This window comes from Caretta caretta, chromosome 14, assembly GCF_965140235.1.
Source record: "Caretta caretta isolate rCarCar2 chromosome 14, rCarCar1.hap1, whole genome shotgun sequence".
NCBI classification, from domain to species: Eukaryota; Metazoa; Chordata; order Testudines; family Cheloniidae; genus Caretta; species Caretta caretta.
This window is the reverse complement of record NC_134219.1, coordinates 6,418,671-6,442,847: the sequence shown is the minus strand read 5'-3', so window position 1 is coordinate 6,442,847 and position 24,177 is coordinate 6,418,671. Positions and strand designations below refer to the sequence as shown.

At 41.7% G+C, this 24,177-nt stretch overlaps 1 protein-coding gene across 2 annotated transcripts in view; it reads right to left on the bottom strand.

The window, feature by feature from the left end:
* LOC125621322 (ATP-binding cassette sub-family A member 10) overlaps positions 1-24,177 on the bottom strand; it is a 60,920-nt gene that overhangs the window by 7,631 nt on the left and 29,112 nt on the right. For both annotated transcript variants that reach the window (XM_048818097.2, XM_048818098.2), the window contains 21 exons: positions 22,927-23,065; positions 21,964-22,054; positions 20,544-20,683; positions 19,579-19,698; positions 18,546-18,747; positions 15,842-16,011; positions 14,616-14,743; positions 13,840-13,977; positions 12,620-12,730; positions 11,993-12,166; positions 11,180-11,293; positions 10,653-10,769; positions 9,048-9,131; positions 8,221-8,312; positions 7,956-8,076; positions 6,152-6,269; positions 5,240-5,331; positions 3,531-3,709; positions 2,520-2,595; positions 1,272-1,366; positions 76-195 (listed from right to left, as the gene is read on the bottom strand). In XM_048818097.2, coding sequence (XP_048674054.2) covers positions 76-195; positions 1,272-1,366; positions 2,520-2,595; positions 3,531-3,709; positions 5,240-5,331; positions 6,152-6,269; positions 7,956-8,076; positions 8,221-8,312; positions 9,048-9,131; positions 10,653-10,769; positions 11,180-11,293; positions 11,993-12,166; positions 12,620-12,730; positions 13,840-13,977; positions 14,616-14,743; positions 15,842-16,011; positions 18,546-18,747; positions 19,579-19,698; positions 20,544-20,683; positions 21,964-22,054; positions 22,927-23,065 — 2,621 coding nt within the window. The remainder of the gene's footprint in view (positions 1-75; positions 196-1,271; positions 1,367-2,519; positions 2,596-3,530; positions 3,710-5,239; positions 5,332-6,151; positions 6,270-7,955; positions 8,077-8,220; positions 8,313-9,047; positions 9,132-10,652; positions 10,770-11,179; positions 11,294-11,992; positions 12,167-12,619; positions 12,731-13,839; positions 13,978-14,615; positions 14,744-15,841; positions 16,012-18,545; positions 18,748-19,578; positions 19,699-20,543; positions 20,684-21,963; positions 22,055-22,926; positions 23,066-24,177) is intronic.

The following is a 24,177-nucleotide window of genomic DNA, read 5'->3' as shown; positions in this document are numbered from 1 at the left end:
CCCGCTGGATTGATTGCTCCGGAGGTAAGTGTAGACATACCCTTATATTTCTCTAATGTGTCTGCTGCTGCTTACCGAAGCTTTCCAGACACCATGATGGCCACTCGGTCACACAATGACTCAGCCTCTTGTATGTAATGGGTTGTCAAGATGACTCCTTGTTTCTTATTTTTCAATGCAGCACGAACAGCTGTCCTGCAACCAAAAAGTACATTTGATTTGCAATGTGTAACTCCTGTGAGTATTTTCCTGCATCGCTGCTCTGACTTCCAGAAAAGGCAGAGACATGTAACTTTCCTCCTACAGCTGCCCTTTTACAATAATGAAAGGAGAAACTAATAAGCTAACCAAAATAGCAGAACTTGCATGATCACTGAACCTTCAAAGTTCAAGGCCATTGGGGTGGAGAGCTAGGGATGACTTGCAGAGAGGAAAGACAGGTGGGGGAGGGGAGAGGAAGGACACAGTGAAAGAAGAGAAGGAGGGCTAGGAACATAATTGCAGCTTGAGGGTATCTGAGAAAGCAAAGAGACCGAGGCTGGTATGGTCTATTTTGTGCTTAGAAAACGATCACTGATATTTTCAGAGTGATCACAGGCAAATCAGGTGGGAGTCCAGGTGGGGGAAGGGTAGAAGGTCACACTAACAAGGAACCTAAACCTTTAGAATTGAAGTGCTCCTTGTTGGGTTTGCTCATCCCCCTACAAGTAATGATCTGCTACAGCGCAAGGATTGAAATAACGACAAAAAGGTTCCTACAGTTTGTTCTGAAAGCAAGGACCCTTTGGATGTCAGATTATTTTATGAGTGTGAATCAGAGAGAGCCGCCTAGGAGTAACTAAGTCTGGATTGAAAATTCAGACCCTCTCTCCTGCTACCACAGGGCTGTATTCTGTCAAAATAGCTTCGCTCACTTGCATGGCTCACTAAGAGGTCAGGCAGCATTGCAAAACCTGAGTGCTGGAAACACAAAGGCTGCTCTGCTTCAAATCCTCCCAGGGCACATCACACACCTGACATGCCCCCCAAAACTACATGCCGCTTGCTGTGCAGGCTGCACCCCAAAACAAGTGTAGTAGGGGGTCCTCTCCTCTGCTATGAACCTCCATGAGGCCTTCTCCTTCCCTGAGCCTCGAAAGCTGGTCCCTCTCACTAACAGCGGTTGGTCCAGTCACAGATATTACCTCACCCACTTTGTCTCTCTAACAAGCCCAAGGGGCATTCGAACAGCTGGCTTCCATGCTGCCTTCTGGACAGTTAGCCACACTCACCGCACATGATGTTGCCCCATGGGGTCCATTCCAGTCGACAGTTCGTCCAAAAGCACCAGCATGGGCTTGCCCAGCATGCTCAGTGCAAAGCATACCTGATGAGGGAGATCACAAAGTCAGTGGCTTTTACCTTCACTGCGTGCACTGGTCTCATTGGTAGTAACTGCCTTCACTCAGCATAGTCATAGCCAGAATGGCTCAGGTGGTTTAATGGAGGAACCCCCTTTTTTATAATGTGGCATGCACTTTGAGGGACTGTCAACATGTGGTGAGTGTAACTGGTATGAAGAAAGCAAGCTTTGACTGAATCTGCAGGGAATGAACAGGTCAGGCATGTCAGTGACACATGCTGAGGGGGCTTCTCTCACTCACGACATCTTCACCGTCTACTCAGGCTTCTCCAGTGATTCTGACACTGCACAGTAAGGTGTGACCCGCTGTCTGCTAAAGAAACAATGTGTAACATTTCTTTCTCCTTTTCCAAGATGTTCCAGAGAAGGGTGTGAATTCACTCCTTTTCATACCCCTGGTCTTTGGAGAACTTCAGATCCAGTTCCAAACTGCATGAATGGTCCCTCTCTCTCTACTGGGCTGATCCAAAACCTCAATCTCAAATGTCCCTGAACTCTAGAGAAGTTCAGATCCAGAGTTTTGGGCTCAGGTCCGTCTTTAATTAAAAATCCAGGGCAGGGACGCACCAACTATAGAGCAATGCACAAAAATACCACTTGAGGCAGCTCAGGCCTTTTCACTTGCCATTCCAAAATAAAGAATGATTGAGAGGGATCTTCCTGGAAAGGTTCATTCCCTTCTCTAGACACTACTGAATCATCCTTGCCAGGGCTGATTTATCCCTGCCTTATAGATAGGGTTGCTACCTGTCCAGGTTTTCCCAGGATCATCCCTTTTTTGAGATAGCTCTCCTGGGAAATCTGTACACATTGCCAGCTGTCCAGTTTTATAGGCTTGGGATCATTCCAGATGCCACAGTTTTTTGAACCTCAGACGACAACTCTGCTTACAGAGAGTGCAAAATATTTGCCTTTTGTGTCCTCTAGATGGCACCCAATAGCACTGGTTTAATACCCACAAAGCCAAAAGCATTTGCAGGAAAAAAGATCCCCAAACTTCCTGAAAAGACAACTTGAAGTCTTCCTTCTGAACTCTTCAGGAGGGCCCAGATGGAAACAGCAACTAGGAAGTGATTGGTTTTAGAACATAAATCACAGGAGAGAACAAAATCCACACCTTTCTGCTTATTCCTGCCGGTAGTTTCTTGGCTGGTTTTTGAAGATGCTCCTGAAGTTTCAGAGCATTCACTACCCTGGTGGGGAGAAAAAGTGAAATGAACCTATCAGGCATGTCTCTCCCTATGGAACCACCTGAAGGGTGGCCTGCTCCTTCCTAGCCTTGAACCCCTCTGTCTGTTACACCATAATAATTCCTACAGCTACCCTTGTGATCTCACAAACCATCATCACTCCATCCTCTGGCTCCCTGCCCAATCTTCTCCAGCAACAATGACGTTCTCAGTCACCCATTTACTTTTTAGCATGTTTATTTACTAAAATATAATTGGCTCAAAACCACCCACCCAGCTATCCTTCCTCTTGTGTCCCCTATTTGTCACAGACGCTTGGTGTGTCTTGGAAATTAAAATACGTGCTGTGCGTACTCTACAGCACCAGCAAGCCCTGCTCCTGGGGTTCCTGGACCCTCCTATAGTACAAATAATAACAATAGTAATAACAATTTATAACAACAATAACAAACTGATACTAGTTAAAAAAAAACAAACAACCACCTTCCCGATTTTTCACTATGAAATTTCAAAACCTTGAAATTCTAAAATGTGAACCCCCCTGAAATTCTTATTTTCCTGTGTAGTCATTAGAAAACCCCTCCATTTTTTGCTAAATACACAAATATTTTTTCCGTTTTTCACACTAGTAGTTCCCATTCCAATGGCCAAAAGACAAGTGACCAGGCAAACTCCAGCTTTCCCAGCTGGGCCCTGGGTGCCCAATGAAATGCCTTACAGGGATTTTTTTAAACATTCCCTGCTTTCATTTCATTTAACCTGAGCAAGGGGGGAAAGAGCTCCACCTTTTCTTCTATGTCATAGGTACATGAATGTGATAAAGAAGCTGAACCAGAAACAGCTTTAGACAAGATGGGCGCAGAGGTCGCTAACGGTGATTAAACACAATGTACATCCCTCCACCTGCCATGGAGGCTGGAATCATTTTATTTCTGTACCGTTTGATAGTAACAGCAGCATCTTCTTTTCTCATCCCTTTCACAGCAGCATAAACCTCCAGATGTTCCTGAACAGTAAGATTTGGCCAGAGAGGGTTCTCCTGAGGGCAGTACCCTAGGAAGTCAGTTGTGTCCTCTTCTGGTTGAGAAGCAGCTGCATCTGTCCCCTTCATCACCACCTGCACAAACAATCGGTTTATTCTGGGCTCAAAGGTAGAAGTGTTTCTTCACAGTTTTTAAAAACTCTTCTTCAACATGGAATCCTGCAGACCTCACCAGGGGCCCAGCTGAGGGCTCTGCAGGTTTCAGCTCTAATATGGCCCCACTATTTCAGCACAGTCAAAGGGAGACAGGGAAAAGAGGTAAAATGCAGTTTCCTTTTTGTAATGCTGTGGGGAAGGAGTGAAAGGAAGGGGGCTATAAGATTAGGGGTAAACTAATAGGAAGGAATTATTTACCATGTTCATGAAAGGGACCTCGAGAGGTCATCTAATCCAGTTCCCTGCACTCATGGCAGGATTAAGTATTATCTAGGCCATTCCTGACAGGTGTTTGTCCAACCTGCTCTTAAAAATCTCCAATGATGGAGATTCCACAACCTCCCTAGACAATTTATTCCAGTGCTTGACCACCCTGACAGTTAGGAAGTTTTTCCTAATGTCCAACCTAAATCTCCTTTGCTGCAATTTTAGCCCACTGCTTCTTGTCCTATTCTCAGAGGTTAAGGAGAACAATTTTTCTCCCTCCTCCTTGTACCAACCTTTTATGTACTTGAAAACTGTTACGTCCCCTCTCAGTCTTCTCTTCTTCAGACTAAACAAACCCAAATTTTTCAATCTTCCTTCATAGGTCATGTTTTCTAGACCTTTAATCATTTTTGTTGCTCTTCTCTGGACTTTCTCTCATTTGTCCACATCTTTCCTGAAATGTGGTGCCCAGAACTGGTCACAATACTGCAGTTGAGCCCTAATCAGCGCGGAGTAGATCGGAAAAATTACTTTGCATGTCTTGCTTACAACATTCCTGCTAATAATCCCAGAAAGATGTTTGCTTTTTTTGCAACTGTGTTACACTGTTGGCTCAGATCGTTCTGCATTTTCAGGTCCAGGATGTGGACAAATTGGAGAAAGTCCAGAGAAGAGCAACAAAAATGATTAAACACAAATGAATACATCTCAGAACTGTAGCAATTAGGCTGCAGCACCCAAATCCAACAAGTCAAGCTTTTCCCACTGTGTAAGACAATGTTTGGAAACTAAGGCTGCACGACTTTGATGTCATTACTGCAAACTTATTGTTGTTTATTGTACGTTTCAAACTCTTAGGGTGAAATCCTGGCCCAGTTGAGTATGTGTACATTGCATCTGGAAGCGAGCTTCCCAACTGGGTCTACAGACTTGTGTTATCAGGGCTCATGCTAGCATGCTAACAATAGCTGTGTAGATGTTATTTTGATGTTGCGGCTCAGGCTGGAACTCAGGCAACCTCCCGGCTTCTTTTAGTGCTCTAGCCTGAGTCCCGCAAGCGTGAGTCTGTGGGCGTGGGCTGGAAGGCTTGCTTCTAGATGCAGTGTAGATATACCTGTTGAAGTCAATCGATCTGCTGCCATTGATTTCAATAGGACCAGGATATAACCCTGGAGTTTTCAGCTTTCAGTTAGCATTCAGAATAGACAATTCTCCTTCTCCTCTTTCCCAGGTTTCTCCTACCTGTCCAGCAGTTAGGGATGTGTCTCCAATGATCACCTTTAGAGTTGTGCTTTTGCCAGCCCCATTGGGTCCAAGTAGCCCGAAAACCTCACCTAGAATAAAATGGACAGATGAATACCATCTACTGGAACTGCTAGCAACTGTACGTCACTACAAAAGAGAGGGGGCAGAACCAGGGAAATCTAACATTTTTGCAAAGAGTTGCAGCTATTTTTCTCTACTGGACTAGTGCCTCATGCAAATGGTTTGGAATATCGTGTAGAAGGCTTTTATGTTTCCTGAAACTGATCCACTTGATGGTCTGCCATTTGTGCTGGCGGTACAAATATGTACTCAAATCTCTGAACTGGTGATGAGATAGAGAAGCATTCCTGGGTCACTGATTTAAATTCCACCTGGGTTGGTAGGGACTGAAGTTCTCTACCATCTGATGCTTGTTCAGTGGCCATTGTAAACTCCACTGATAGGGCCAGTCAAATCCCTATGATCAGATTCCAGTCACAGTTACACCTGCATATGTCTGGAGAAGTCTACAAAATTTAAGACTCCCCAGCATAAATGAAATCAGAATATGGCCTCCAGTATTGAGGTGTCTATATCACAAAATCAACCATTACTATTTCCATAAATATTGGCAATCTTAACAGAGAGATGGAGGACCGCCAGAGGTTACACACCCATCTAATTCCATAGGTTAGGTTTGAGAAAAATAAGCCAGATAATGCGAGGACACTTGCAACAAGCCCCTACCCAAAATTACTTGATTTGTCATGCTTGGTGCTTGTGATAAATAGAAGACTTCAGTCACCAGTGGTGTTAATCCAATAACTTTCACAAGCTCTAAATATTCTATTAAACAAAATGCATAACATTGTTTTAAAAACCTCTAGTGATATACTTGTTTGTTCTGACCTTTTTTAACGCAAAAGGAGACATTTCTTGTGGCGACTTTCTTCCTTTTCTTAAAAATGGAGCTGGCCTTCTTGTCTTTGTATTCCTTGCGTAGACTGTTGACGCTAAGGATTGGTCTCTATGGAACAAAAGCAAACCACCATCACTTTGATAAAATATATGGCTGTAGCAGATATGGCCCAATCTGAGAAATGAATGAAAGATGATCAAGAAAACTGTTCCTTCGAATTCATTTGGTATCACAAACCCTCCTCACTTCCTTCCTCTGCTGACATTTTAAAATTTCTAGTTGACTATTGTTAACTATGTGGACTTGTGGATTTATTAAGCACAGTTTGAGAAGCAGCTATCTATGGCTCAACACCCAGCTCTGAAAATGCACATGGTAAGAAAAAGTTGGGTGTTTCTGAGGCTTCTGTGGTTGGTGGCCTTATTACTGAAAAATCATTTATGGACATCACTTGTCATGAGCGCCATTCAGGAATTTTCTGCTGGAATGATTTTCTGGCAGAAATGCAAATTTTTTCTTGGTAAGGGATCCCCTTTTCCAGGCAGCGCTGCTTGTGACTACGGCTGGTTGAAAATTTTCCATCTAAACTTCTTTTCGATGGCAAGTTGGGCTTTCAGATAAATTAAAACGTTCATAGAAAGTGTCTGATTTCCTTGAATATTTTCAATTTTTCATTGGAAAACTGGAAACCAAATAATTTTTGTTTTTTGGATGAAAACTGTTGTTTGACAAAAAGTTGAATTTTTCTGCAAAAAATCCCATTTCCCAACTAGCTCTGCTTGTGACACCAAGAGCCTGTTAAATGTTTTCCAGTGTCCAGGGCCAACTTTAAGCACAAAGCATCTTGAGGCACCGCCCAGACTCTGCCAATTCACAGGCTGCCCTGCTCTTCCTGTCTGGCAGTAGGATGGAGCCACCATCTCTTCTCCCTGCCAGTGACATCAGCCAGAGGAAAATAGGTAATATGTGAGAAACTCTCTTTAGCTTTTGTTTTCCCCATGACCAGGAGGTATTTTTGGATAAAAAGTCTTGAGTAAGATTAAGCAGCTCCCTTGTGCTCTGGCTCTAGGGTGAAGACAGGGAAGATTCACATAGCATAAGCGTAATGCAGAAATGGATGATTTTACTGCAAAATGAAATATATAAAGAGCTAGCATTTAACTGCACTGTGCCCTTCATAGATCAGAATGAAGGCCTGGTGAAGATTAAGCAGATTTAAAGTCAGGCTAACTGCTATGCATTACGCTGTAGTTTACAACTACATCAGCAAACGTTTTATTACAGAAGTCTATAAAATTTAAAAGAGCCACCAGCATAAATGAAATCAGAACGTGGTCCCTAGTATTCAGGTGTCTATATCACACAGCCAATCATTACTCTTTGCTTTAATATTGGCAATCTTAACAGAGAGATGAAGGAGCGCCAGAGATTAAACACCCATCTAATTCCATTTGATATCAGGTTTGATAGCAATTGGCAGGGTAATGTGGGGAGATGTGCAGCGTGCCTCTACCCAAATAATGTATTGTCATTATTTAGGTTGGACATTAGGAAGAACTTCGTAAGTGTCAGGGTAGTTAAGCACTGGAACAGATTGCCTAGGGAGGCTGTGGAATCTCTGTCATTGGAGGTTTTAAAGAACAGGTTAGACAAACACCTGTCAGGAATAGTCTAGTTATTACACAATCCTACCTTGAGCACAAACTAGATGACCTATTGAGGTCCCTACCAGTCCTACATTTCTATGATTCTATGATTTCGTGTTGGATGCACATTCTCCTTATTCATTTTTACCTCTTCCTGGTTCTGACAGGTCATCACGCTGCTGGATCTCATTCTTTCAGCTTGAACATCTTCATCTTCTCCTTCAGACTCTTCAGGGTTTTGGCGGAAGATCTCTTTCCTTGGAGAAATTCTACAGAGAAAAGAAACCAAACTCAGTGTTCTTGAAGGATATGGTACAGAGGCAGATTTCCACATGTAGCTCCTGTGTCATGAACACCTGATCTATTCAGCCCAAGGCTCAATTCAATTTGTATAGATTCTGTTTTGCACAGACCTGAAGATTGGATCCTCTCTCGTAGTTTTTCTTCCGTATTTCCACTCCAGACATCGCAGAATGAAAATAAAAATAATACAGTGCAGGTATGGCTGGAAAATAAGCAAAAGACAATGGGTGAAATGCCTGGATCCATTGATGTCAATGGCGAAACTCCAATTTACTTCAGCAGAGCCAGGGATTTTACCCAAATACTTCTTTTCAAATTTCAGATTTTAGCATCCCATGTGAAGATAAACGGAGTGCAAAAAAAGACAGAGGCATGGCCTAGCAATTGGAGCACAGGACTGAGAGCAGGAACAACCCAGATCTAATATTGGCTCTGACATTGACTCTGTTGTCTTGCCAGAGAGAGTGTGAGGATGGATTATAGCTTAGTGGTTAAGGCCCTCGCTTGGGAGGTGAAATCAGTTCTACCAAGGATGGAGAAATTGAGAGAGTGGGGGGAAGAAGGAAGGAGGAGGATGCTATGATGCAGGAGTGTGGAGAGAGCCTTCAGGAAGTGGCAGATGCACAAGGGTACTCACGCCCACATGAGAAAAATGCCGTGAAGGTAACGCTTGTACTGCCCCCCCCTCAGGTAGCTGGAATGGATGGCCCCTCTTTACCAGTGAGATGTTGAGCCCTCTCAATTCCCCCTGAAGTCAATGGGGGGTTGAAAGGGCTCAGCACATCACAGGATTGGGCAGAGGATCTTTTCTTTTCTTTTTTTAAATCTCAGAGCAGCAGTGTGAGAAATTTTCTGCAACGAAACTCCATTCAGCAAGAGGAGGGCATTGAAAACAGGAAAACTTCACATCATCTTGGAAATGGAAGTTTGTTCTTACTGCCAGGCTAACAAGCAAGTGGCCTTTGCTCAGCATCATTTCTTGATCATCTTCCCAGGGGTTAAATAAATGGTCTGACGACACCTGCATAAGGATAAAACAATTTACAGATTAGAAACAGCAACAATTTCCAGTGGAGAGTAAAAGTGAAAGCCTACATCCTTTGAATGTAAGATAAGATTGAATTTATCCCTCTGTGTTTAAACACATATGAGCTCTCCGCAATGCTTTTGGTATCGTTAGAGAGAGTGTATGGGACCTTCCTAGACCTCTGTTTCAAAGGGGCTTTACAGTTTATCATTTGGCCGCACAATTACTCAGCACTTCATTGGTTTGGCATGATTGGACTCACTCCTATAACTCAATGAGAGATCAAGGTGATGCATCCCTGAGCCTCCCGCTTCCACCACATCCTCCATCTTCTCTTCTATCTTGCCCTCCTTGCTTCCTGTTTTCCTCCCACCACCTTTATGTTCTCCCTTCTTCCTTCCACATCCGTCTCCTACCTTTTCTTACCCCCACTAGACCCTCATCCGACCTTTCACTGCTCCTTTGCCTTCTTTTTCTTGCATCCGGCAACCCTTGCTCTTCCCTTCATCCCCACCATTCGCTGCCATCCCCTCCACCCACTCTGCCAGTCTCTTCACCTCTAACTTCCCCCCCACCCCAGCTTACCCTCTCTCCTGATTTCTCTGGAACGCCCACCATCCACAGTTCCTTTACCTCCCTCCATCTCTATCTGCAGCTGCCCTCTAATGGTGGCACTCTTCCCACAGCCCTTGCCCCGTGTCATTTCCAAAGAACCATCATAGGGCCACTAGATTTCTCCTCTACTGCTATTTTTAACCCTTCTCCAATCTCACTTCTCCTCCTGCCTCATTCTTCTCTAGGTAGATGTGACCTACTGCCTCCCTGACTGCTCCCCATTCATCTTCCTCTTCCAGATTGATTTCGGCTCTCTCCCTTCCTCTCATTACAGTCCCTCACGTATTCCACTTCCATATTGACCCCTTGGAAAGCAACCTGTGCAGTTCCTTAGACAGCTGCCTCCTTGGTTTTATCTCCTTGTTTCCTCTGCACCACACTTTCACCAGTCCACTACAGTCTTTGGCATAGGGCTTACATATGGGGAGAGTGCTCATAGATACAAAATACTACCACAGAGCCAATTCCGAAGAGAGGCTGAGCATCTGCAAATTCCCACTGCAGTCAAGGGGAATTAAAGATGCTCAGCACCGCTTAGGATTTGGCCTGCATATTTGGTTCCATCTTCTCAGTGAATAGCTGCAGTACTGCATCCATCATAGGCTATTTGGATCAATACTTCGTCATGCCGGTAGTTTTCTGTAGATGCAAAGTGGCATTTCATAGTGCAGTACAGCTGAGAATTTTGGTAACGATTACTGATAGGAATCATTGCATTGGTTTGAAATTTTAACCCAAGGCTCAGGTCATGGTACATATCTAGCCAGACTGCACCTGGCAGTGTGCTACAAACAATTCATCTGACTGCCTTGGGTTTTTTTTTAGGTTTTGTTGCAACTTTTTCAAATTAAAACTAGAAAAAAGCATATTATGCTGGAGTTTGTTATGTTCTGCACGCACCTTCACAATTATTCTCATACAGCCAGCTAACGTATAGAAAGGAATCAATGCAGTGAGGATGGTCGTGATGAAGTTCACATGGATTATATAATAAATTCCATTAAGCACGAAAGAAACCTAGAAAGCCATGATAAAAAAACAAACAAACCAAAGGCAACACACCCATTAGTCCACTTTAAGAGAAAATTATATATATTATTTTGCTTCTCTGAAGATATCAGCTTGAGAGTGTTTCCCCAGTGAGCATGCTCCAACTGCAGGTATCTTAGCAGTTATGGAATGTCCTGCTCAGATGCTGGACAAGTGGGAAGCAGGAGCTCCTCTTAACCTCTGAATCTGAAAGCAAGATCCAGGTCCAAATTTTGAAATTGGTGCCTGTCTTTATAAGAAGCTGAACAAAACTCCAGGATGAAATCCCCACTTATGTCCTCTGAATTTTTTGTGCTTGATCCATCTGTGATTGTCACTATGATAAAATCTGATCTTCAATGACACTATAACCCCCTTCAAACCTTTCATGTACTTACAAATATAAAGATAAAAGCCCAAAGGTCACTGTAGCTTTTCTTTTTGCGAAAAGCAAAAGAGATCACATAAGTGAGGACGACAATGGATGCTGCATAGCCAAATATAGACACAACCTGAATGGAGAGAATCAGAATGAGCATCATGCCAACACAAACAATATGCAACACAAATTTAGAGGATAAAAATGGTATCACAGACATTTTTGATGGAACATTTGTGCTACCTAACCTTAACCAAAGTGGACTTGGAGCTGGGAAAGGATGCTACTGTAGTGAACAACTCTTCCTTGCAAACTGAAAACCCAATAACATGCTAAGACTGGACAGCTATTTCTCCCTTCTGAACATGTATGTTGAATTTGGTGCTGAAAAAAAGTGACAAACTTATGGTAATGTGCAGTGTAAAATCAGGCATACATAGCCAGGTGACGGGCACATTGCTCCCTCCATCTATCCTGACACAGCACAGTGCTCCTGTAGAATACCCTTGCTGTAATTCTATTACTGAGATTCTCCAGAAAAAGACAGCCAATTTGACAACTGACAAAATGAGGTGGCATGGATTTCTTAGGGTGTTAAACCTTTCTCTAAGGTCAGCACTTGCTATATCCATCAATGAAGATTTCAACACAGATCTTTCAAGCCTCCCAAAGCTCAGAATAGAAAACAGGCGCTCCGATACAAGGATGGTGAAGGATATGCAAGAGCCTAGAGTATTTGGATAACATTTTTAAAAAGTCAGGCCTCAATTTCCCCCCGTTATTTTATTCTTGAAGATGAATTTTCCACATAGTTTATTAAAAAGGAATTTACCATAGGTAAGGCTAATAATCCAGGAGTCAGACTAATTTTATAATTAATTAAAAACATAATCCCAGTCATTGTGAAGAGAAGAGCACAGCAGAGAGGAATGTCCACCAGAGCCTGGCCACACCAATATGCTGAAGGGAACATGCCTGAAGTCCACAGCTGGGAGTGAGCTTTTATCTAGGAAAGGAAATGGAAAGGAAAGAGAAAGCATTCACTCAATTGTCAAATAATTACATTGAACGAGATGGAATGGGAAATACATTCTGGAAAAATAGATATGAAAAAATAAAAATACTTGTTTAGAATTCTGTTAGGGGAGGGGATATGAGTTTGGATAATCCAAAGTATGGCCCCGATACTGCAAACACTTCCTTAGCTTTGACTGCATATGTAGTCTCACTGAAATCAATCTTACAACTCACATGAAGTGTTTGTAGGATTAGGACCAATGGGAGAAGTCAGAGGAACAGCACGCGCACACACATTTTTCCAATTGGGAAACAACACTGACGTGGTTGGATTTCTCAGCAGATCTTTACAAGATGTGAAAAAGCGATGATCTATTGTTAAAAACAAGAAACACAGCAGATATGACATTTACTTTTACCTACCCAAAGTATCCATTCTTACCTTGTAATCACCTATGCTGCTCATTGCAAAGTGAGGTGCCAAACCAGAAGCTAAAATAGACATGAAAAGAATGGAATGCCAAAGTAACCTTATTCCGTGCTCAGATGATATCTAAAAAACAGTAAGCAAAAATGGCTATATGCTTTCATATAATGGCCATGGGTGCTTACGTAATGCCTATAAATAATAATAACAGAATAGATTTTAAATAATGTCACCATACAGCCGAAGAAACAAAAGCATCCTACTTGCTTTACAAAGGTCTGGCTTGAAGTTGCATCTGCAGAGGCATCATGTCTATGCAACCTCAAAGCACCCCTTTTAGTAAGGCACCCAGAGAGGTGACAGCCAATGCCACTTCTCTACAGATTGACCCTGCAATGTTGCATTCAGTCCTGGATGCCACAATACAGGGGGATGGAGACAAATTGAAACAAATACAGAGAAGAACAAAAATGATTAGGGGACTGGAAGAACTCATCTCTTGGGAAATATTTACCCTCCCCTCCGCCCTAGAATCCACACACACTCCAGCAGAAATTTCCCAAGCAGAGGCTAATGTACCTAGAGATGGAATGGCCATTCATCTCCCCAGACTTGGCAAATCATTAGAAAATGTACAGGTGGAAACAATTTGGCACTGGCTGGGGTAGAGATGGGAATGGCTTGACTTAAAGGCTTGTCCCACACTGTCTGGATAACAATCTAGCAGTTCTTTTCTAGCTCTAATTTCTATGAAAACATAATGGTATTATCACATGTAAAACACAGATTTGCATTTGTAAGGAATGATGTGTACAGTTTCGGTCCCCTCATCTCAAGGAATATATAACAGCACAGACTGAAAATTCAGCAAAAAGACAAGATGATGACAAGAATGTCTGAAAGGGACTTATTGTACGCATGACTAGAGAATGAAAGAGCTAGCGTCATTTAGCTTGGAAAAGAGAACAGGTGAAAGGGACCTCAAATTATATAAAAGAGAGAACATGGGGACACGTAGTGGCAAGATTTTCAGAAGTGACTGGTGGCTCTGGGTGCCTCCATTTTTGTGTGCTCACCTTGAGACCCTTTAAAGAGGCCTAATTTTCAGAGGGTGAGTGCTCAGCACTCTCTGAAAATCAGGCTTTTTTAAGTTCTCAAGTTGGGCATCCAAAAATGGAGGTTTCCAAAATAACAAATCACTTTTGAAAATCTTGGGCAGAATGTCAAATACATACCATAGGGGACATCCTAGTCGTGACTTGAATATGCCTAGTGGAATTTAAGTTTCTTAGTAATGCATTGCTAATGATGTTCATAAGCACTGGAAAGCAATTGATTCTCTTGGCATGGCACATCACTGAAAATCTGAAATGCTGAAGAAATGAAAGATTAGTCAGTCTTCACTCTAAAAACTAGGCTTTAGCTAGCTGAGGAAATTGGATTGAAAAAAGCAGAGGGGTAAATTTTGGCCCATTTATTCCATCAGTGTAAGTGAGCACAGAATTTGGCCCAGATTTTACAGTTAAAAATCCCCATATCTCTAGTATTGTTGTATGCTGACCTTGCTCCATGAAACTTTTATGATACCTGCTCCATTTGCTAGCTTAAAACCCAAATAAGAATTTTTAAAAATTTATTATTCTTCAAATTGCTCTTCTAACAAAACCCTCTTTAATCTATTTTTTGAGGCAGAGACCTTTTTCTTTGTATTATTATAGAAACTGTCATGTGCATTCATAATACCGTATAAATTAGAGATGAGCATAAACCAACCCCTTGACCTGGATGCTGCCAACGTTTGGATGTAAGCTCTAGATCTGGATTTCATTGTAGACACATTTCTGTACAATGAGCCAAAGTAAAAACAAGCCTCCAAACTATAGGAAAGGCTAGATCCAAAGTTTGCTTCTTGAATCCACCTCTAATAATAATAAATAACCATAACATCTTCCATCAGTGGTTTTTTAGTTATAAAGTTTACAGAACGTCATATTTACTTAGTCTCAGTTACCTTGTCTGCAAGTGATACTTTAATAGCCCCATTGTATTCTTGACCATCTGAGATGTTTTTCCCATTAGCTATTTCCAACATTATATTCTGACTTTTCACAGCCCGGATGAAGTCCTCAATGTCTGAACCTAACAAATTAGAGAAAGCAGAATTTAGACAGCTCTTTTATAGTAAAAGCACAAGAATGATAAAATCAAATTGAAGATCCCATCCAAACACCCTATTCTGTGAGAAATTCTGTATCTAGATCTGAACTATGTGGCTTAGGTCCATTCCTAGTAAAATTCTAATGTCACTTTAATAAGGTCTATTGGAAGCTGAAAGTCTGGAGAGAAGCTCTTTGAAATTCTTCCATCTCACTAGCCTTACACCTCTAACATTTTTCAAGTGATGGATTTCTGAAAGGGGGCATGGTCTGACCTTTTAATAGGAAGGTGTTTCTTAGCAAAAACTACTTTGCTGCGCACAGTAATCAGGAAGTTCGCATGGTGAGAAGTAAAGCTGGTTAAAAAATATAATTTCCTACAGGATGGAAATTCAGAGATTTTGAAATTTGCTTTTTGTCTCAAATCACAATGAAAAGTTGAAATCTCAGAATATTTTATGAAATGAAATATTCGGAAACATTAATTGTGAATAATGAATCAGCAGAGTTGCTGCCCATCTTGTTTCTTTTGGTATTAAAGTTAGTCTGCTTTTCACAGGTCTCCACAATTTCAGTTTTCAACTAAACATTCCATTGAGATGATTAGGGGCAGTCAAACCTTTCAGAGTTATGAGCGCAGGCTCTCTGCAGATGTAGGAAGCCAATACAGAATCCGCTTACACTTGATTCAGGTTTCCAAGGTTTACTTTAGAACCATGAGGGTTAGAAACATCATTTTAAAAAAAAATCTGGAGATGATTCATGCAGCAAGGTATGGATATCATGGCAAATGCAACAGCCATTTAATAGTGGATTAGAAGTGACTCTGATTATAACCCTTCACATTTTCAAAGCATGCAAACAAGAAATGTTGTTCTGGTCTAAACTAATTAATGAAATGATCTTGTATGAATTATTCAGGGAGTCACTATTAAGATGCACCAGGATTTAGTGCAGGAATATACTTTGCGACTTTGTACTGGTTTCGTGTGTTTCTTTGAAAGAAAAAAATCAACCGGACACTTACAATGTACTGTGTTGTAGATTCCAACATTGACATTATTAATTCCATTTTTCTCACCTGTATCATTGAGGATCAATAAGCTGGTGTGACGTGTTTGGTAGTGCTGCTGTCCAGGTTGGAGAAAATACATCTGAGGTGAAACCTTCATCGTAACGGCAACAATTTCTCCATCACTTATTATCTTGGCGATCAGGAAAGGCAGTATAAGAAGACCACACACCAATAATCTAAAATGGAAGAGTAGGTGATGAGTTATAATATACATCCATTTATTAATCCATGGTGCCAACTTGGCTAGAAAATCAAAATAAGATGCTTATACTCTCTTATCACCATGTTTTTGGCATCATACCAACTGATTTTCACAAACCTGCAGGCTTCTTAGAGCTAAAAGGCTAGCCATGCAACTCAGGGATGTGGAATGATCACAAACCTTTAAGACAGCGCCTGGTCTCTGCCTATCATTTCTTCAACCCAGAGGTGTGCCTGGCAGAGAGAAGCTTCAGGCAACCGAGTGCTCTGATGAGCACACCATGCATAAACCATGCTTGCAGGGACAGCGAGCAAAACCAGAGCAGAAGGTGGGGAGGGGTGCCGGGGCAAGGATGACAGGAGGTAGAGGAGGGGAAGAGGCTGAGGATGGCATACATGTAAGAATTTGGCACTGTGTCCAGAGGCAAGCAACAAAGCCCTAGGTAAAGAGTGGGACTCTGAAAAGTTCTATGGTGGGTGACAAGAAATTCTTCTGATATGGCTACCCCCACTTTTACTGGACCGTGTGGCTGCCTGGGCAGATTATAGAAAAACACAGCACCAGGTCAAGCCACTTCTAGCTGCCACTTCAGCGCCCGGCAGCCAGGACCCCAGAAGCTGCTGCCTTTCACTCTGCTCGGACCACCACCCTTCACAGACCTGGTATCAGACTCATTTCTTCCTATATTAGCTCTGCCATTTAAGAACCTGGTATCTACTTATGTTATCCCATTGGTGCTGCTTCTTTCCCTCAAACAATGATGAGAATAAGTGGAGCGGTGGGGGAAAACCAGAATGTCTGTTTCACAGGAAATTCAGTGATTTCAAATTTTGTTTTTGTTCCAAATGGGAACAAAATGTTCAAGTTTGAAATTTCAAAAAGTTGTTTTGGGGTAAATGTTTCCTTTTGATTTCCTTATTATTTTTAATATAATATCAGATCAACTTTCAAAACAAAAGGGCATTCTGAAATAGAAAAGTAAAATGTTCTATTCCAAAAATGTCAGAGCGGAGCATTTTGAAATGTTTTATTTTGATTTTTTTTTGGCCCCGCAAAGCAAAATTTCATCCAATTTGACAGGTGCCCATGGAAAGTTTCGATTCTGGTGAAATGGCATTTTCCGATGGGAAAATGTTCAGCAGGAAATTTTTCAACCAGCTCTAATAATACAGTCTCAAGAACTGCGATTGTCCGTTTCAAAGGATGAACCTGCTGCAGCCTTAATAAAGAATTATATTATTAAATATAATTGAGTGCTCAGGCCTCAAAGTTCAGATCCAGACACATCTGGGGTTTTGTGATTTATGATTTTGGTTTGGCCCATTTCTAATTAAAATAATTCCAAAGTCAAATGGGCCAAACCACATGCACAGTCTCTCCTCTGACTAGACTGGTGAATCTACTGTAGCGATTTAAACACATGTGTGAGTCCAACAGGGCTGCTCTGCATTTGGTCAGTTAGTGTCTTGGAGGGAAGCAGAGCTCCCACCTGCCCAGCACCAGGGAGACATAGTCTTGGGACCCAGCGCAAAGACTCAGGAAGAGCTTTCACTTCCCTTTATTACCTTCCCGAAGACCACTTCCCTTCCTGTACCTGAGGTCCCTATCTCTTAGGCCTGGTTCCTCAGTAAAGTAAAGCAAGATGCAGAAGAGTACAGGATCTGTGGTGACTTCCTTCTCCAGGTGAGAAACACATGGTCTCTGAAACTCCTTGGAAGACTGGTTTAGCTGCCCTACCAAAACAACAAGAAAGTCTTTGTTTTGAACCCTCTCTCCCTTAAGGGGAAACTGAAAAACTTTTTAATAGGTTAAAAATAGTTTCTAAACTCTTCCTGGAGGGTGGTGTGGAAAAAAACCAAAACCCTAACCCCAAATCTTTAAGTAAAGTGTCACAAATCAAAGTGAGATTACAGTGAAGTTTGCAGGGTTTCCATGATCTGGAAGAAACATTCTGCTTGTCTCACATATTCAAAGTACCCCTTTCTGTTGGCTCATACTTCTGTTTAGTTGCTTCCAGACAGCAAACAGGCCCAAGTGATTTCCTGAGTGTGTTGATTAACTCTCACATTCCTGATATGGAGAACTAGAGCTTTCTCACTCAGCAAGTAATCCTCTTGCTTCCTTGGGACCTAGATGGCTGGTACATCTTGATACAATGACCTTACTACAATACCCAATCACAAGTGAATACAAGAAACAAGTCCCCAAATTACATTTCATTTGGCAAAGCTGTAAGAAAGTCTCCCATGGAATAGCAAAGCCACAGAAAATAACAGGCAGATAAAAACAATATTACAGTCAGGGGTGTCACTTCGCAAAGGTGCCATGAGCTGAAAAGTTGTTTGTTATTTACAGTGAATTCGCTATTTAATCTGCAAGTTGTTTTGAGTGCTGATAGACAAAATAAATACCAGTGAGAAATTTTTTCAGGGTTTTTTTTTTTGACATATGCAGTCTGAGTTTGCTTTTGCTTTTCATATATAGGATCAGATACACTCTGGCACTTACATGGACCTAATAGTTTGACTCTCATGCTTTAGCTTTAAGAAGCGAATTCTTGCCAGGGCACAGACTTGCTGTCTCCAGAGGGCTGTGCCACTTACAGTCGCCTTTCCAGTGTCTGAGAGTGACAGGAGACTTTGTTCCAATTCGTCGGGAGAGAAGGTGTCTCTTTCCTCTTCTGCCTGCTCCTCACTGAACACACCATAATCTAGGAGCAAAGAAATCGGCCTGTTAAAGCTTACCCCTTATCCTGGCGTGTTTGGAACACAGAAATTCTTTCCTTTTAGCTTCACTGAAGAGCAATATGGAATCAATCCCAGATTACAAATAAATGGGGAAGGAGGGGAATGATTTACCAAACAAATTGACTTAATTTGCATCTCATTGCCACATATAATGTTCTACATTATATCCTGCAAAGTTGTGGGAGGGGGAAAAGGTGGAGCATATCAAACTATGAAAATTCAGATGGGGGGCAAACCAAGGTTTGGGGGAGGTGCTACTGTCCTCTACAGCAAATTATGCTCCTGATCTGAGTTCTCAAATCAGCGAGTAGGACGTTGAAATGGATATTTGGATACTGGGTTTGGAAATGACTACTCAACTCAGAGGCTGAAGTTTCAAGCTTTTAGTCCTACATGATATACCAAACCATTACTAAGTTGAAGCCCTGATGAGTCACATCAGCATGTGTGTCTGGCTCTAGTGAGTTTAATTTTTTTGGGCAGGTTTGGGAGTGCTCTGTTTAATTTGAGAACCGCCATCTAATTGGAGATGACCAGAATAAGATTCAGGATTCCAGGCAGTTATTATAAAAATGTGAAAAGAACTGTTTCAGAAATCAGGAAAGATGCCCTGGGATGCTTTCAGTGGAACAGAAAATACCATAAGGTTACTTATTTGGATTTATCTGATCCGTGATACTGGGACAAATCCCACTGCTCTTATCAGACAAAACTCCCATTCACTTCAATGAGAATTTTGCCTTTGTAAAGACCGAGTCATCCTTTTCACTTTGGACAGCATTGGACTTTCTTACCTGCTTGATCAATTGCTGCTTCTTCTTCCAGTGTCAGGAACACATCAGCCAGGGTTGTCATGGAAATGCCATAACTCAGAATCTCCTGGCACACATGAGTATCTAGCTCACAGAACAGTTCTGAAACACAAAAATATCTAACAGTTGCTTTCTTATAGTTGCATATTTTAAAGTTTTAAGAACAGAGTGGCTGCTAAATACTTTGGGCCAAATATGGATTCACCTCAGCCTCCATCATGACTAGATTTAGGCATTTAAACAGTTAAGTGACAGAGAACAGTTCTTCAGGCTATTTTATGGAGAGTGGATATCCAACCAACCAGGATTTGAAATCCCTGATACAGATGCTCACTGGGAAGGTGTGCACTCAAAAAATAAAATAAAATATAATAATTATAGTTTCAACTTGTACAACACCTTTCATGGTAGGATCTCCAAGTCCTTTACAAACACATGCTCTAATCCAGACAGGAATTATTTCAGGGAAGTTTTCCTGCTGTGTTATACAGGAAGTCAGACAAGATAATCACTGATTGTCTTAGAATCTATGAATCTCTGTATTAAGCCTCACAACTCCCTTGTGAGGAAGTTGTTATATCTTGACTCTGCAGATGTGGAAATGGAGGAACATAGCATGTAACTATGACTTGCCAAAGGTAACAGAGGTGTCAGAAACTGGGCATAAAACCCAGATCTTCAGTACTCTATTCACACCACCACCCATCTCCTCCAGCCCTTTCTGTTCATTATCTTTTCTCTTAAAAAGATATGGTAAAATGGGGTTGCTCAGCTTAAAAAGAGACAATTGACATAAAATAATTAAGGCAAAACATTAACAGAAAACAAAATTCAGACAGCTTTATGTATGGATATTTTCTTCCAGGAGTCTTTTAGACTTGTTCTGAAACTTCTCTGCTACAATGACATCCTAAGGAGTCACTCTTAAATTACAAAGTGATAGTTACCAGGGAACTTATCCACATTTTCAAGGGGCAGCATGTAAATCAGTTCTTCATGACTCTGCCCAGATAACTTAGCATTGGGAATATGCTGCTTGACCAGAGATGTCATTTTTGCAGAGTCACAAGAGTCATTGATGTGCAGGCTGGAAAGGAAAGAAAAAGGAAATATTTGTAACAGTGCCTCTTCTGTTCATCCTGGAACAATCCAACAAATCCAGAAATGTACATCCAGCCACTTAATAAGTTGTTGGAAAAAGTTAAGTCTTTTGAAGAAAGTTCAGAAACGAATTGTCCACTAGCATATATGTAACAAGACTTCTAATCACACACCTAATCGGCATTTGGAATGTTAGCTGTTTAAACTATCAAGGGTTCTGTTTCTCTCAAACAGATGGAGAAGTCCAGAGGTTACTGACATATTAGATGTGATGTAGGAGCAGGAGTGGCATCTAATTATAGGATCAGCTCCTGGGTTTGCCTTTCTGCCACCTGCAATTGAGAATTTGATTTGATTCCTGAGAGAAATAAAAGGTTGCATGAAAAGCACAGGAACATCAGATATGGAAAGTCTATCACAGAGAATAGCTTGCCAGAGTTCACAGATGTAGAGGGGCTTTCTTTGTGTGTATTTAGAAGATATCAAGTAAAACACAGTTATTCCAAATTTGCACTATATGCCCCAGAACGGAATCACTGAATTAAGTTGGGGTTGAGAGAGCAAAACTCCTCTCGGGATCAGGCACATAGTCCTCAGCCACATGGGATTTTATTCTCTTAAATGAAGGGATGAAATATTTGGACAGGACACCAAATGGAGTCCTCATAACTGAACTGATCAGTTACATCAAGAACTTTGTACAATTTGTCAAATGTAACATAGGAAAAAAAATGAGTAAAAAAAAAAAAAAAAGTTTTTGCCAGGCCCCATAATGCTAAATGACAGAGATTTATCCAAATCCTGAGGCCCTTATGCAACTCTTATGCAAGCAAAGTTCCCATTCAGGTTATTGAGAGTTTCCTTTAGTAACAATTCAAATAAACAATGGAGCAAAAGATGGGGAGAGGACAATACCAGCCAACCTTATGTCCTCTGGTTATCTACGTACTTTATTGTTAATCAATGTCAATTTTAGACATGAATTATTAAACTGTTTTGCATGTTTTTTTGATTTTTTACCCATATGTGAAAAGATCTTTTCCTTTTGGTATTGGACAGAGGACTAAAATGAACAGATGTTCAGTACTCAGACAGATAAAATATATAGCCGAGAAAGATGCTTAATATACAAATGACAAAACTAATGCCCACCAGTACTCTGTACATTAATTTTGACAATATAGAGATTATTATCCCCCCACAAGAAATATAGAACCAAAACGTACTCAAAATGGATCCCTTTAACACAAGCTCAGTATACTGCACCTTAAGTGATAACCGATTCCCCATTTTCTCTTCAGAAAGAGAGAAGAGCCAACACACTTTAACCTCCCATGGGAGATAAAAGCTTTCCGGTCTAAAGAAACAGAAACAAAATAATTTGTACCATAGAGCTAAAATGGGAGATTGTTCCTCACTAGAGAGAAAAAATGAGTGAGGGGAGACATAAGTGTCTATAAATAAGTGCTTGCAATGTTGTTGTAAGCTGTGTTGGTCCCAGGACATGAGATAGACAAGATGTGTGAGGTAATATCTTTTACTGGACCAACTTCTGTTGGTGGAAGGGATAAATTTTCAAGCTTCACAGAGCTTTTCTTCAGGCCTGTGAAAGACCTGAGGAAGAGCTCTGTGAAGCATGAAAGATTGTCCCTTCCACCAACAGAAACTGGTCCAGTAAAAGATATTACCTCACTGACCTGGGTCTGTCTTATAAATAAATGGATGTACTAAAGACAGCAGGGACTAACCTTCTCAACAGTCAGGAAAGAACAAGTTATGACATTGAGAGCAGGGCAGGAATGGCTTTTCCATTTCATGGGAAATTCTTAGATTTTGAACTTTTTTCTGTTCCAAAATGGAATGAACAGAAAAACCAAAATGCAATTCTGAAAAAAAAAATTCATGTAAACTGAAACATTTCATTTGGATAAAATCAAAATGTTTCATTCCAATATTTACTTTTTACATTTTATATTATATAATGTAAAATTTTAAAAACTTGAAATGAAAAATCCTTTCAAACTGGAAAATTGAAATGTTCCATTCCATATTTTTTTCCTAAATGAAATTTTGTCAAAACTGACACACTTCCGCAATACGTTTTCCTTTCAACCAGTCGGCATTTGCTGACAGAACAATGTTCCACTGGAAAATTTCTGGCCAGCAAAATGACATCTGTGTTACTATTATCATCATCATCTCTCGGGGAATGAGCAATCCAGTGCTCACCAGCGATAATATCAGCTTCATCCGTTAACTGGGTACTGAACAGGGTTACTCTGTTAGCTTTATGCTCCTTCAGTAGGCTCCATACATGGTATCTGGAACTGATATCCAAACCAGCAGTTGGCTCATCTAATATCAAAACCTGCCAGGAGGAAATAATAAAACATTCCATTCCAGCCACATGAAAGACTCTGTGACCGGGACACAGATTCTGACATTTAGGATTGCACATTTAGCAGAGTGTTTAGGATTTTAATGGGACTGAAGCATCTAAATCCAACACTTCCTGTGGAAAACATTATATTCAAAGAAGGAAAGAGAATTAAATAGATAGACACAGCTCTATTTATACAGATGCTAAGTGCTCTCATCTCTCATTGGGTGCGTTCTTGCCTGGGTAAGCAAGAGCTCCTGGCCCATGCAGTCATGGTTCCCTCTGCAGGGCCTCGGCATGAAATTGCCACCAGTATCTCTGGACCAGAAGAGGCGGCATGCACACCTTAATACCCATGACCGGTCACCCTAGATCGGACTGAGGCTCTGAACCCCAAAACACTCCACTGGTGTGGGGTTCAGCTTGCACTGTTCACGGTCAGCCTGAGCTGAAACTGAAATTGCATTTGAGGTCAGAGCCACAGCTACAGTGAGAGTCACAGAGAAAGGCTTAACAAGCCTGCACCTGTTCCTGAATGCTGTCCTATGCTGCGTGTGTACAGGCTTGGCTAGCACAACTGGCTAGGCCAGGGCAAAAATGATTCTCAGTGGCCTATGGCGTAGCATCCTCTGGAGAGACCAGAAGCCTCACCAATCTGTACGGGGCGTGGCACAGTGAGTGTTTGGTACCGTGATGGTACCACCCACACAGGACTGGAAGGGGTTCAGGTGGCCAGGCAGGCCTATTAACTCCAGAGGCTGCACCTGGAGGAAGAGTCAGGGAGCGGCGAATTGGTCGCAAGCAGGTTCAGCTGGGCCGGAACAGGTGGACCCTATAAAGGCAGGAAACTGGCAAAGACAGAGGCTGCTGCTGGGAAAGGGCAGTCACTCCCTGGGAAGGGGAAGGAGGGTTTGGAGCTAGTACCCAGAGCAAGGAAGGGAACCAGGAGTGATAGGAAGCACTCCAGGGAAGGAGCAGTGAGGGCTGGGAGAAGAAAGCCCAGATCTTCTGGATTGAGAGTCCCTGGATTGGAAGCCAGAGTAAAGGGCAGGCCCAGGTTCCCCTCCCAGCCACCGAGGGCGTGGCATAGATCAGCGGTG